Here is a 15,630-nt window from a genome sequence, read left to right as displayed (position 1 = left end):
AGTGATTTCCCTCCTGGCCCATCAATCACAAGTTGCTGTATATGGTACTACCATAAATGATAGAAAGAGCCACAAAAGAAAAGGGGGTAGTTGTAATCAGGACCGTGTATCTCCACCTGTTTTGACTACGTTGTCCTGCTTCAAATGGCAACCAGAAACGATGCAGGCTCCACTGATAGTCCCATTCACAAGCTTATTGGACCTCCAGAGCTATATAAAGAGTACTTCCAGCAATTACTTCCAGCAATTAGAGCATCAATACTGAGGCACTTGAGCATAGATGGACAGTGAGGCACTTGAGCATAGATGAACAGCAAGCCATGCAAATAAAGCGAAGATGTTTGCAAACTTAAATGTTGTTATAGTTCAAACACAGTGATGAAACATGTATGCGTGTAGCAAATGGCAACCATGCAGGTTAAAAGTGCAATGCCCAGACAGTCTGTCATTTTAGATGGACTCAAACAGCAGTTGCCTTCACAGGAGTATCAGCATGCATAGGTCCACTTATGATCCCAATCGCGGAACATGGACAATGACAAGCTTGAAAAGTTCGGTACATGCAGCAAGCATGGCTTGCTGTTCATCTATGCTCTAATTGCTGGAAGTAATTGCTGGAAGTACTCTTTATATAGCTCTGGAGGTCCAATAAGCTTGTGAATGGGACCATCAGTGGAGCCTGCATCGTTTCTGGTTGCCATTTGAAGCAGGACAACGTAGTCAAAACAAGTGGAGATACACGGTCCTGATTACAACTACCCCCTTTTCTTTTGTGGCTCTTTCTATCATTTATGGTAGTACCATATACAGCAACTTGTGATTGATGGGCCAGGAGGGAAATCACTATGGTGAATACAGGGGACTGCAGCCCCTTGTTATTCTCTTTAGAGTCAGTGGGATATAGTGACCTAACATGTTAATGTATGAGATCATTAATGCTTTTGTTTACTGATTTTAACATTTGTGTGTTTTTGTATTTGTAATAGTTGGATATATTAAAGATTTTTCCTATTTTTTTCACATGCACCCATGAGTCAATCCTTTCCTTGTACCAGTTTATATTATTTTAAATATATCATACAGGAGACACACACAGTGATATTTGAGAAGTGAAATGAAGTTTATTGGATTTACAGAGAGTGTAAAAATCTAAACCGTGCCATCATTCAAAAATCTAAATCGTGCCATCATTCAAATGGCAACCAGGGTCAGTCATCAAAACTGGCCAATTTACAGAGCGTGTGCAATAATTGTTTAAACAAAATTAGGCAGGTGCATAAATTTGGGCACCACAAAAAAGAAATGAAATCAATATTTATTAGATCCTCCTTTTGCAGAAATTACAGCCTCTAAATGCTTCCTGTAGGTTCCAATGAGAGTCTGGATTCTGGTTGCAGGTATTTTGGACCATTCCTCTTTACAAAACATCTCTAGTTCATTCAGGTTTGATGGCTTCCGAGCATGGACAGCTCTTTTTAACTCGCACCACAGATTCTCAATTATATTCAGGTCTGGGGACGGAGATGGCCATTCCAGAATTTATACTTGTTCCTCTGCATGAATGCCTTAGTGGATTTTGAGCAGTGTTTAGGGAAGTTGTCTTGTTGAAAGATCCAGCCCAGCACAGCTTCAGCTTTGTCACTGATTCCTGGACATTGGTCTCCAGAATCTGCTGATCCATGCGTCCCTCAACATTGACTAGATTTCCAGTCCCTGCACTGGCCACACAGCCCCAAAGCATGATGGAACCACCACCATATTTTACTGTAGGTAGCAGGTGTTTTTTTTGGAATGCTGTGTTTTCCCTCCATGGATAACGCCCCTTGTTATGCCCAAATAACTCAATTTTAGTTTTATCAGTCCACAGCACCTTATTCCAAAATGAAGCTGGCTTGTCCAAATGTGCTTTAGCATACCTTAAGCGGCTCTGTTTGTGCTTTGGGCGGAGAAAAGGCATTCCTCTACATACAGCATCTCCTTGTGTAAAGTGCGCCGAATGGTTGAACGATGCACAGTGACTCCATCTGCAGCAAGATGATGTTGTAGATCTTTGGTGCTGGTCTGTGGGTTGACTGTTCTCACCATTTGTCGCTTCTGTTTATCCAAGATTTTTCTTGGTCTGCCACTTCAAGCCTTAACTTGAACTGAGCCGGTGGTCTTCCATTTCCTCAATATTTTCCTAACTGTGGAAACAGACAGCTGAAAACTCTGAGACAGCTTTCTATATCCTTACCCTAAACCATGATGTGAACAATCTTTGTCTTCAGGTTATTTGAGAGTTGTTTTGAGACCCCCATGTTTGAGAGAGTAGCCATTTTGAGAAAATTAAAAGAGGTGGGAAACTTACAATTGACCTCCCTTAAATATTCTTTCTCATAATTGGATTCACCTGTGTAGGTCAGGGGTCACTGAGCTTACCAAGCCAATTTCAGTTCCAATAATTGGTTCTAAAGGTTTTGGAATCAATAAAATGACAACAGTGCTGAAATTTATGTACCTGCCTAATTTTAATTAAACAATTATTGTGCACTTTCTGTAAATCCAATAGACTTCATTTCACTTCTCAAATATCACTGTGTGTGTCTCCTATATTATATATTTAACTGACATTTTTTATTGTAACAACCAACGATTTATACAGGAAAATCATGATGATTAACAAGGTTGCCTAAACTTTCGCATCCCACTGTATTTCATGATATATTTCTCATTTTCAAATATTAATATGAAGGTAAATGGACCAGGATAGAAAAGGACCAGTGTGGTTTGAATAATAAAACAACATATTTTTCGGATAAAATCTTTATAGTATGCGTGACTAGGGCTGTGGAGGGGGCGTGATTAAGGGTATGGGTTAAGCGTCCCTCTGTTGGATCTCAAAAAGTTGGGAGGTAGCTAACAACTCATGGTTTAACTCTGCTTATCTGACCTAAATCATGGTTTAGCTCTCCTTATCTATTTATCTTATGCATTATCTCTCCTTATTTGGTTATATCTCATGCATTAGCACTCCTTACAGTTAAGGTGAAAAATAAGTAACCTTTGTGAATTAATCCCTAAGTGTGCAAGCAGGGGCGTAATTAGAAATCACTGTTCCCCCTGCGAAACTTTGAGGAATCCATCACCTAGAGGAATCCATCACAATGGTCTCATTGCATTTGTGTCTATAGTTCTGCTGTCCTTCATTTTTTATTTTGATATCCTTTCCCCCCCAAAAAAACGCGTTATGACGTCATACGCATGCTGACGACAAGCCACGCCCACCCTCCAGCGAGACGGTACCCAAACCACCTGGGTTCGCACTGCTGGCCACAGTGCGTTTTCATCGACTGCCATCGTTGATAGCGGTTGGCTACACCGCTGAGATGCGAGCATAACTCTGGACCTTTGTGAGTATAACTTTTAATTGCAAATAAAATCTATCCCTTTGATAATGAACTATGAAGCGCTCCATTTTTGCCTAGATTTGTTTTCCTGATCCCTATACAACAGAGCAGCACAGTGCATAGGATCAAAGTGGAGAGAGCATCTGAGAGTGACTGTATCTTCTGGATGAGAGCACAAGGATTCTTTTTTTCGTTTATGGGAGTATATAAAGCTGATCTGCTGCATGCATGTTCAGGGCCTATGGCTAAAAGCATTAGTGGCAGAGGATAAGTAGGACAGCCAGGCAACTCACTTCAGTTCTCCTATGAAGCAATCACATCAGAAAAGAATAACCTATATGAACATTTGCGACAAAACAGTTTTGCTAAACTACTTTACGAGATTCTCTCCGGACGATCAGAAGTTCACAGAAAATCTCACTAACTTGTAAGCTCTGATGTCAAATCAAATCAAAGATAGCTTTATTGGCATGACCAAGCTTCAATACAGGCATTGCCAAAGCAGGAGAATGGGGGTCATGGGATGGGATGGGATGGGATGGGGGTACAGTGAGGGGGTTAGCAGTTCATAGACATTTTGGGGATTACAGTTAATTTATGCTCCTCTCAGTCTGTGGCATGCTATGACATAGTGTGCAGTGATTGTCACTGTGCATTCCTCCTCTCAGTCTGTAGCATGCTGTGACATACTGTGCAGCGATTGTCACTGTGCATTCCTTCTCGCAGTCTGTGGCATGCTGTGACATAGTGTGCAGCGATTGTCACTGTGCATTCCTTCTCTCAGTCTGTGGCATGCTGTGACATAGTGTGCAGCGATTGCCACTGCGCATTTCCTCCTCTCAGTCTGTAGCATGCTGTGACATACTGTGCAGCGATTGTCACTGTGGATTCCTCCTCTCGGTCTGTGGGCATTGTGTGAAGTAGTGTGCAGCGATTGTCACTGTGGATTTCTCTTCTCCTAGTACAATGTAGAGTTTTCTCTCAGCCTCTGAGTAAAAGTCTGGAAATAGTTCAATCAATTTCTTTAAAGAGAACCCGAGGTGGGTTCTAAGAATGCTACCAGCACACAGAGGCTGGGTCTACATATACTGCCCAGCCTCTGTTGCTATACAGTGCCCTCCCCCCCCCCCTCGCCCCCTCTGCATTCTGCTTGCCCCCATAAATCAATCGCTGTGCTAGCGACACGCAGCGTGTCACAGCCAGCTGTTTACCTTTGGTAGTGTCACTCTCGCCACTCCCCCGCCTCCTTTAGGTCGCCACTCCCCGCCCGCATCCCTTCCCTATCCACTGTTAGGAGGGAAGGGACGCAGACGGGGAGCGCAAATATAGAGGAAGCGGGGGAGCGTCGAGAGTGACACTACCAAAGGTAAACAGCTGGCTGCGACACGCTACGTGTCGCTAGCACAACGATTGATTTATGGGGGGCAAGCAGAGCGCAGAGGGGGCCGGGGGGGGGGGGGGGCACTGTATAGCAACAGAGGCTGGGCAGTATATGCAGACCCAGCCTCTGTGTGCTGCTGATAGCATTCTTAGAACCCACCTCGAGTTCTCTTTATAGAAGATTTCCCTGCTTGCAGTATATTTGGGCAGTGCAGTGATGTCTGTAATCGCACACCGACACTCAGCTGTTTGAGCTGTTATTTTTCAGGAACTGCCTCAATACTCTAGAGAGACGCCGTCCTGCGATTCTATCCCAGCTGTGGCTGCATGTAATTATCACACAGCTGCAACAACTGGCTTTATCCTCAACATTACCAGGCCAGTTCTACAAATTGTGCAATGCTTTGAAAGCAGTTTTAGGTTGTTTTTAAAGGAAGCTGTGGTTTGCTTACAGGGGAATTTTTCTTGATAAAAATCTGCCCACTCAGGTTTGTTGTTCACTGCAGGGGTTTAGGGGAATGCCCTTTCTGTTTGGGTGGCGTGGGGGCTGGCTTCCTTGCCTTGCAGCACTGTAGTACTGGGTTGAACTACTAATCTGGATAGTATCTGCTAGGGGTTTTTTTATGTTTATGAGGTATTTTCCACATACCAAAAAACACTGGCAGATTAAAATGAGATGCTTAGGCTGTATTCACACTATACCAGATAAAAAAAACAAAAACTGACCTGAACTCTTGTAGGGGACATAAAGAAAACGCAGAGAAATGCACCCTGTATGTATTTAGAGAGTTAAGCCTGTCTAATTACCCCTCATCTGTGACTAAGCACAAGTTGTAATTTGTTCTTTAAGCTGTGTCAGCCGGCTGCCTCGGCAAAGCAGCTAATTTGTAAACAAAGGATGTTAAAGCGGACCTGAACTCAGAACTTCCTCTCTGCTCTAAAAGATACGCAACAGCATAATAACCTTGCGGGCTCGTTCACACTGGAGGTTTTTATGATTTTATTTATTTTTTAAGCACTGGCTAAAAGCCTGTGCCATGATTTTCTGAGAGAGTTCACATCTGAGCGGTTCGTTTCCGATCCGCTCTGCAAAGCGCTGCATGTACCATTTTTCAGGCGATTTCGCCTCAATACAAGATATAAGAAAAACGCAAAACGCTCACAAAATTGCTTTGTGCAGCGATTGCGTTTGCGTTTTTAAGAATAAATACATTGCATTTATTCTTTTCCGGGTCAAAGAGTTCACTTCCTGACTTGCGTCAGGGAGTGAATTATGAAAAACGCTTGGGAAATGCGCAAAAGTGCAACGCCCACCCAAGTGATGGGAATAGGAAATAAAAATTGCGTCAAAAATAAAACGCTAATGCAAACATAACACAATGGGAAGGAGGCCTTAAAGAAAAATATTTCTTTGTCACAGCTGATACAAATCTTGAAATAAATCTGCAGTGTGTCTACTTCCTGATTCATGGAAGCATTTTTACCATCCTGTGAATTCAAATGAGCTTATTTGCCTTATCTGCCATGGCAGTCAGGTGACACAAGGTAGAGATCAAATTACAACTTGTGATTATACACAAATGAGGGGGAATTAGACAGGCTAAACTTTGCAAAAGTTCCGGTCCACTTTAACCCTATGTCTGCTTCCAATAAAGCAGGAAGTAGACACACTGCATATTTATTACAGGATTTGTATCAGCTCAAACAAAGACATGTTTTTCTGTAAAGGTTATTGTGCTGTTGCTTATCTTTTAGAGCAGAAAGGAAGTTCTGAGTTCAGGTCCGCTTTCATCGGATCAGTTTGTTACACTGGATATCATTTTGCCTGTCGCCCCATTAGCAAAATACTCACCTGCCATTCGGGTCCCTCCACGCTAGAAACACCTGTATACGGATCCCAGAGTCCCATGCAAAAAACCAGTGGGAAATCTTTCCTGAGCTCCAGAGACGATTTTCATTGTTACACTACTCAGTGAGCCAATGGGAATCCTCCGTAGGGAGGGATAATCCCCATTTGTGTATTACAAACTAATTCCTCTTACATGTAGTGACCGGAATGGATGGCGGAAACAGCGGCGGAGGACCCGAATAGCAGGTGAGTATTTTTGTAAAACGTACGTGGCAAGCAGCGTAGTCCGTTTTCATAGACTAGCATTATTCAGCAGATCGACCAAACTTGCATTCCGCTCACCAGAAGAGACCAAACAGATCCATTCCAAATGGACTGATAAAAACGGGTCCTATCGCTTTGCATAGGATCTATTCGCATCCGTTTAGACCCATTCCGTTTTTATTGGCAGTGTGAACGCAGCCTAACATTATGTATATCACTTGAGAGCTCCAGTCATTAGGAGGCGCTCAGTATTTCACCATAAAGCAGGCTCAGATTTACATGACAGGAGCTTGTAGGCACAAATGTCCTGGCACCCTAGACTTCAACCTCCATGACCCTACAAACCCCCACCAAACTGCAAGTGTACTGGCTGGCCCAGGTGTCACTTCTGCCTTACTTCCCTTGCTCGTCAAAGGTAGCTACAGGTGTCCCTTAGTATTAGGTAGCCAGAGCTATGCTCAGTATTAAGTAGCTAGAGGTGCCCTCAAGTATTGGGTAGCTAGAGGTACTCCCGACTAAAGGGACATCTGGTCAGTGGAAAGAGCCGGGTGAGTAACCTCCCATTTACACTTCGCTGAGGACTCTGCATAGGTAAGGAAGGAGGGAGTGAGGCACCCGGGGAGGGGATTGAGCCGCCTTTCCATTATCAGGCAACAACAATGCGCACATGCCTACAGTGCCTTATGGTAAATCCAGTCCCTGCTCTGAAGCATAGAGAAGAGTTGATCAAGGACTTCTTATTGGTTAGGTAGTTTGTTTCACTGGGACTGAGCCTACACCAGGCTTTCTCAATCAAGGTTCTGTGCATGGGCATCCACACACAGGGGCAAAATGGGGCACCTACTCCCCCCCCCCCCCCCCCTACCATCAGACCTCTGATCAGCCGGCGACCAGTGAGAAGCATGCACTAGGACCTGACGGACAACGCACTGATATGCGGAAGTGACGTCATATGTCACTTCTACATATGCAGCACGGTTTCCATGGGGGTTCCGTGCACCCTCTTCTCACTGGTCACCGGCTGATCGGAAGTCTGATGCTGGCTGCTAGCATGAAAGGCAGCGGGGACGGACGGATGGCACTGATCACAGTGAGTGGGGGTCCCTGTCACTACCTAAAACTTGGGGGCACCTGTCACTAAACATGAGGGTGAGGGGTCCCTGTCACTAGATAAAAATGGGGGGCACCTGTCACTACCTAAACTGGGGGGCACCTGTCACCACCTAAACTGGGGGGTCCCTGTCACTAAATATGGGGGGTCTCTGTCACTACCAAAAACTGAGTGGCACCTGTCCCCACCTAAACTCAGGGGGGTCCCTGTCACTACCTAAAACTGGAGGACACCTGTCACCACCTAAACTAGGGGGGTCCCTGTCACTACCTAAAACTGGGGGGCACCTGTCACCACCTAAACTAAGGGGGTCCCTGTCATTATCTAAAACTGGAGGGCACCTGTCACCACCTAAACTAGGGGGGTCCCTGTCACTACCTAAAACTGGGGGGCACCTGTCCCCACCTAAGCTGGGGGGTCCCTGTCGCTGGACATGAGGGGTCCCTGTCACTACCTAAACTGGGGGGCACCTGTGTTGGAGGCACTCACAATGTAATCCCTACCATAGTCTAGTCTAACTAGTCTAATGTCACCATTGCTAAGTTCATGTAAATTTGGCTACACCTGTGACCACACCCACATCCTGGTCCATGTCCACGCTCATTTTTCAGCATGGTGCACAACTACCACCCCCCCCCCTCCCCACACACACACACACACACACACACACACACACACACCGCCCAAACCCTCCCCACCCCCGGTAAAATTTTCTGCGGACGCCCATGGTTCTGTGGAAAACTGGGGTTCCTTGAGAACTCTGCAGGGGTTCCCTGCGTTAGGAACCACGTTCTGCCCGCTGGTGGCAGCATTGACTTTAGGACTTTGTGCACCTTGGACTGCCACTGTTCCACCAGTAGGTAGCTCTATGCTGTCTGGAGACAGCTGTGCCGCTGCAAAGGTTGCTCTGTGCTGACTTTGTATTTTGATCATGCAGCAGGTGTTTCCTACTTATATGAGAGCCCTGCAAGAAGTAACCTGTGCCAGAACTTCCTGCTCACAGGCCTGAGTATCCGGACAATCCTGGTTCTCTCATGTTCCTGATTTCCTGTGTCTGCTACTCTGTTGCAAAACCTATATTCTGTTCTGACCTTGATTTCTTGCTTGCTCCCTTGTACTGCAAATGGTTGTATATATCCTGTGTATATTTTCTGTATATATTTAGTTAGATAGATAGCGGTTTGGGTGTATTGCAAATCCTCTGTTTAAAGTGTGTATGCATGTGGTTGCACTTAAAGTGACAGTTAAGCGGGAAAAAAACTTATGATGTAATGAATTGTATGTGTAGTACGGATAATGAATACAACATTAGTAGCAAATAAGAGTCTCATGTTTTATATATAGCTTTTGTATAATATTGCATCATTCTGTCATATTTGCAGTTTAGAAATCAAACTGTATTTTAAGCTGTAAAACAGGGCAGAGCTAATGACCATTTGAACTTCCCTCCTGTAAAACCTTATCTGAAGCTGTCTCACTGTTTCTTTGATGTATAAATACTTTCAAAAACAGGACTGTCTCTGACCCAAGTTGGGTCGGGGAACTCAGAGAAGCTCTTTTTGCATGGATAACAACTGAAGTTTCTTAACTCTTACTGTACTGGAAACAATTATGTGACTCTGTTCTTTGCTACTAATGTTCTAACCCTAATGCTAAGTACACACGATACAATTTTCTGATAGATTAACTATCAGATCGGACCTGTTGAAAACAGTCGATCTGACAGTAAATCTGTCAGAATATTTTAACCTGTGTACTTAGCATTAGTAGTACGACACATGTAACTTATTATCTCATATGTTTATTTCCACTTCAGATTCCCTTTAACCACTTCACCCCAGAGGCGTTTTTACCCTAACGGACAAGAGCGAATTTCACCTTTCAGTGCTCATCCCTTTCATTTGCCAATAGCTTAATCACTACTAATCAAAATGAAATGATCTATATCTTGTTTTCACCACTAATTGGGCTTTTTGGGGTTGATAATATTTGTTTTCAGTAATTACTTTATTATCTATGCACTTTAAAGGGAATAGGAGGCACGGTTCTACGCAGCTCTGATCATGTGCGTAGCCTGGGAGTCCTAATTGATGGGGATTTAAACTTCAGAACTGAAATCTCTGCTGTGGTGAAATCATCCTATTTTCACCTGAAGAACATTGCAAAAATCAAGCACCTCTTACCCCCAGAAGATCTGCCAACCTTAGTCCATGCCTTCATCACATCCCGACTGGACTACTACAATGCTCTCTACACTGGCCTTCCAAAAAAGGTCTTGTACCGACTACAGCTGATTAGAGTTGGGCCGAACGGTTCGCCTGCCGGTTCCATGCGAACTTCAGTGGTTCGCGTTCGCGTCCCGCAGGCGAACCTTTGCGGAAGTTCGGTTTGCCCCATAATGCACATGGAGGGTCAACTTTGACCCTCTACATCACAGTCAGCAGGCCCAGTGTAGCCAATTAGGCTACACTAGCCCCTGGAGCCCCACCCCCCCTTATATAAGGCAGGCAGCGGCGGCCATTACGGTCACTCGTGTGCTGCCTGCGTTAGTGAGAGTAGGGCGAGCTGCTGCAGACTGTCTCTCAGGGAAAGATTAGTTAGGCTTAACTTGTTCCTGTCTGGCTGAATACCTGTTCTGTGAACCCACCACTGCATACCTGTGCTGTGAACCCACCACTGCATACCTGTGCTGTGAACCCACCACTGCATACCTGTGCTCTGAACCCACCACTGCATACCTGTGCTGTGAACCCACCACTGCATACCTGTTCAGTGAACCCACCACTGCATACCTGTGCTGTGAACCCACCACTGCATACCTGTTCAGTGAACCTGCCACTGCATACCTGTTCTGTTCAGTGGACCCGCCACTGTATACCTGTTCATTAAACCCACCACTGCATACCTGTGCTGTGAACCCACCACTGCATACCTGTTCTGTGAACCCACCACTGCATACCTGTGCTGTGAACCCACCACTGCATACCTGTTCAGTGAACCTGCCACTGCATACCTGTTCTGTTCAGTGGACCCGCCACTGTATACCTGTTCATTGAACCCACCACTGCATACCTGTGCTGTGAACCCACCACTGCATACCTGTTCTGTGAACCCACCACTGCATACCTGTTCAGTGAACCCGCCACTGCATACCTGTTCTGTTCAGTGGACCCGCCACTGTATACCTGTTCAGTGAACCCGCCACTGCATACCTGTTCTGTTCAGTGGACCCGCCACTGTATACCTGTTCAGTGAACCCGCCACTGCATACCTGTTGTGTTCAGTGAACCTGCCACTGCATACCTGTTCTGTGAACCCGCCACTGTATACCTGTTCTGTTTAGTGAACCCGCCACTGTATACCTGTTCTGTTTAGTGAACCCGCCACTGCATACCTGTTCTGTTCAGTGGACCCGCCACTGTATACCTGTTCAGTGAACCCACCACTGCATACCTGTTCTGTTCAGTGGACTCGCCACTGTATACCTGTTCAGTGAACCCGCCACTGCATACCTGTTGTGTTCAGTGAACCTGCCACTGCATACCTGTTCTGTGAACCCGCCACTGTATACCTGTTCTGTTTAGTGAACCCGCCACTGTATACCTGTTCTATGTAGTGAACCCGCCACTGCATACCTGTTCTGTTCAGTGGACCCGCCACTGTATACCTGTTCAGTGAACCCACCACTGCATACCTGTTGTGTTCAGTGAACCTGCCACTGCATACCTGTTCTGTGAACCCGCCACTGTATACCTGTTCTGTTTAGTGAACCCGCCACTGCATACCTGTTCTGTTCAGTGGACCCGCCACTGTATACCTGTTCAGTGAACCCGCCACTGCATACCTCATTGTGGTCAGACCAAATTTGATCAGCTGGACAGTCACTGTTCTGTCATTGAGCTACATCAGCCAGGCGACCATATGGGCTGTAAAGCCACCAAAACCTGCACTCTCGCCATGGTGCGCACCAGTCCAGCACGGCCGTCACTACACAAACAGCTGTTTGCGGTGCGTTACACGGTGAGTTTGGTGTGTCAGTGTGAAGCAGTACCTTAATTACACTACCTGATTGATGTATACACATGCAAGATGTTTGAAAGCACTTTAGGCCTGTCATTTAGCATTCAATGTGATTTCTGCCCTTAAAACGCTGCTTTGCGTCAAATCCAGATTTTTCCCCGGGACTTTTGGCATGTATCCCACTCCGCCATGCCCCCCTCCAGGTGTTAGACCCCTTGAAACATCTTTTCCATCACTTTTGCGGCCAGCATAATTATTTTTTTTTTCAAAGTTCGCATCCCCATTGAAGTCTATTGCGGTTCGCGAACTTTAACGCGAACCGAACCTTCCGCGGAAGTTCGCGAACCAGGTTCGCGAACCTAAAATCGGAGGTTCGGCCCAACTCTACAGCTGATACAGAATACTGCTGCCAGACTGCTAACCAACCAACCCCGTCACTGCCACATAACCTCAGTCCTGCGCTACCTATAGAATGGAGGGTCCTATTCAAGATCGGCCTACTGACATTTAAATCCCTGAATAATCTAGGCCCTGGATACATGAAAGATATGTTGCAGCTGCGTAGCAATCCCCGCATTCTCAGATCCACAGGTTCTAATAATCTAGTCATACCCAGAGTCCACTTGGAAACTTTTGGTCCCAGAGCCTTCTGCCATGCTGCCCCTACGTTTTGGAACTCCTTACCTCAACAGATCAGGACAGCTCCATCCCTGGACGTGTTTAAATCCAGACTGAAAACCCACCTGTTCAGTTTGGCATTTGCAGGAATATAACTTTTGTTGTGTGAATACTTCATACTACCAATTACTGAATCTGAGAGAGCCTAAGCGCTTTGAGTCCTATGGGAGAAAAGCACTATAGAAATGTTATTGTATTGTATTGTATTAAAAAAAAAAACACTATTTCTCCAATTTCATCCCCTATAGTTTTAATATAAACACTGCTACTGTACATAAAACCCACACATTTTATGTGCCTATTTGTTCTGGTTATCACAAGATTTTAATTATGTCCCTAGTACAAAGTATGGTGACAATATAGTATTTGGAAAGAAACATGTATTTTTTTTAATGTTTTTTTTTTTTTTTCACAATTTTCACGTGCACGGGAATGCATGTGCAGGAGCATGCACATGCACGCACGGGGGCGCCCACGTGCACACGCACAGTGGCAGCAGCACTGTCTGATAAAAACGTCCTGGAGCCATTGAAAAGGCTCTAGCAGGATGTTTTTATAAGTCAGCTTTTCATTAAGTGGTTAATTTGCATTATACTCTGATATTTTGTATGTATAGTTGGCTATTATTTTTGCAATAAACTCTTGCACAGCATTTCATGTCTTCAGTGTCTGCATTGCTGCAAACTGTGATCAACCCCTGCAGCACCCTGACCATTTTCCCAACAATGATGTTGGGGTGAGAAAGTTTCAAAAGTACCTTCTTGGTCCTCTTCATTCATTGTCTGCCCATTGCAAGTTCTAGGTTCCAGCCTCTCTACTCGTTCCCCCCGACACAGCGGTGATGTAACTGCGATCTCACATGACCATCATGCCCTGGTGAGAAATGAATATGCGGAACTAAGGATTAACGTACAGCGGATGAAGAGGAGATATGGAAATCATGCAGGTATTCATAAACAACTTGCCCATATAATTTCTGCAAATGAATGTGACTGCACATAAATGAGAAGCACTGAAAATGTCAGTGCTATAATTAAGGAGCAGAATATTCAAGAGGAGCTGTCAGCTATACTATCTCAGAAAAAAACCCACATATATAAGTAGATAAATACTTGCTCTACTTACATAACACATGTATTGCACACTGTCCACATTTTGATTTTAGTGATTTTCTATAGTAAAAAAGATAAAATTCTTCTTAGGATTCTCCATTTTAACTGTGTCTATCTTGAAGTCAATCCTAATGTCATTTCCTCCCTTACTCTCCTCTGTGTATGCATTGCCCACCTTCCTCCAAGTCTTCAGGCACTCCCACCCAGCTCTGCAATAGAAAGTGCATTGTCTCAGCATGAGAAATATTGGCCAATCAGAGAGGAACAGAGGTGTGGGAGGGGAAAACAGGAGGGAAAGAGGCTTCAAACAATCAGGCTGCATTAGTTAAGTCTGACGGGATAGTAAAGAAGCAAAAAAAAAGACAACCCAGAATGCCCTGCAACTTTTTTTTGTGCAGCAATGTACCAAATAAGAGTCAGGTAAACAGGGGCATGATCATTTATCAACAAGAAAAGTAATAGTGATTTTTAACTTTTGGATTGACTGGTTAGCAACCTTATTACTTGTTTACTAGATAAAAATAAAGAATTTATTTTTGATTTTATGCCCGACAGTTACACTTTAAACAGCATTAAAACTGGGGGTGTGTGCTAAAAAGGCGTTCCGTAAATTAGTAGCACGGTAATAAAAAGCACTGGGATAGCATGCCTCCCAACCGTCCCGATTTTTCCTGGACTGCCCCGGGTTGGGGGCATGAGGTTTGGATCATCAAATTGTTTTAATATTACCATGCATACACCGCACGCAGTAATATTCCCGTAGCGTACGTGCGTAACACGACTGCGGTACTGAAGTAGGGTGGCGGCTACTATAGGAAAGTACACAATACCCTATTATCGGCCACACTACTGGAGTACCGCGCTTGCACTATGAGCTTATCGCGCGGTAGTTACACGTGCACGATATGGGAATATTACCGCGTCTGTTGTAATATTACTATGCGCTGTGTATGCGCGATACTACGAAAGTGTACCCGAAGTGAGGCTCTGGTACAAAATTAGATACTTACCTAAAAGAGGAAAGCCTCAGGATCCTATTGAGGCTTCCCTCGCTGCTTTGTCCCTCGTCGCTGAGTGTGGCCCCCAAAGATTAGCGACAAGGCATTCGCTAATCATATTAAGTCTGCGCAGGTCCTCTTCTGACATGGTAGCCACACAAACCCACCCGTGAATGCACAGTAAGCTGGAGTCGCGTTTTCCGTGCTACTGTGCATACGCGGACAGGCTCCCATGGCTACTGCGTGACCACGATGCTCGTCAACGGGGGCTTCAAACCTCCGAGTGAAGCCTCAGTAGGATCCTGAGGCTTCCCTCTCTTCAGAGTAATGTCTTATTTTGAACCTGAGCTTTGGCTTGAGATTACTGTATCGCAATTTGATGAATTAACTCCATGGCCCCATGTCCTGTGGTAGAACGGAGAGAATACAGAGTGAATACAGGAACTAACGATCTCAATCAGATCACCATTGCATTTTACACACAGTGACATCTTGTGGTTGTTTTATTTTACTGCATTTTAAGGTTAGCATGGTTTGACATGTTAAACCTCTAACAAAAATGGGGGCATCACTAAAGATCTGTCATCATGGAGGGTCCCGACATGCACCGGATTCTAGCCCGAGGTGGTCTTTATTGGCTGCCATAGTAGAATGCAATAAATTATGCATGGGGATTCCCATTGGGCTGCAAAAGACCAATGGGAATCCTCAGTAACAGAGAGAATTCTCATTGGTTCTTGGTGGACCAATGAAAATCCTTCCTTTTTGCTATGGAAATGTGCCGAACTGTTCTGCCGGTGAATAGTTTGCAGCGAACAAGGGGTGTTCGAAA

At 44.9% G+C, this 15,630-nt stretch overlaps 1 protein-coding gene and 1 long non-coding RNA gene across 4 annotated transcripts in view; one reads left to right on the top strand and one right to left on the bottom strand.

The window, feature by feature from the left end:
* The window catches only part of LOC137541966 (ABC-type organic anion transporter ABCA8-like), a 246,224-nt gene extending 232,727 nt beyond the window's left edge, over positions 1-13,497 (bottom strand). For all 3 annotated transcript variants that reach the window (XM_068263529.1, XM_068263531.1, XM_068263532.1), the window contains exon 1: positions 13,446-13,497. In XM_068263529.1, the coding sequence (XP_068119630.1) occupies positions 13,446-13,463 (18 nt within the window). In that variant the 5' untranslated portion in view covers positions 13,464-13,497. The remainder of the gene's footprint in view (positions 1-13,445) is intronic.
* A 22-nt stretch (positions 13,498-13,519) lies between these two features.
* Positions 13,520-15,630, top strand: part of LOC137541967 (uncharacterized) — a 50,086-nt gene continuing 47,975 nt past the window's right edge. Inside the window, exon 1 of the long non-coding RNA XR_011025315.1 lies at positions 13,520-13,634. This is a non-coding gene — a long non-coding RNA (uncharacterized lncRNA). The remainder of the gene's footprint in view (positions 13,635-15,630) is intronic.

Source organism: Hyperolius riggenbachi, chromosome 12 (assembly GCF_040937935.1).
Source record: "Hyperolius riggenbachi isolate aHypRig1 chromosome 12, aHypRig1.pri, whole genome shotgun sequence".
In the NCBI taxonomy this organism is placed as follows: Eukaryota; Metazoa; Chordata; class Amphibia; order Anura; family Hyperoliidae; genus Hyperolius; species Hyperolius riggenbachi.
The sequence above is the reverse complement of the archived record's forward strand: the minus strand, read 5'-3'. Positions and strand labels throughout refer to the sequence as shown.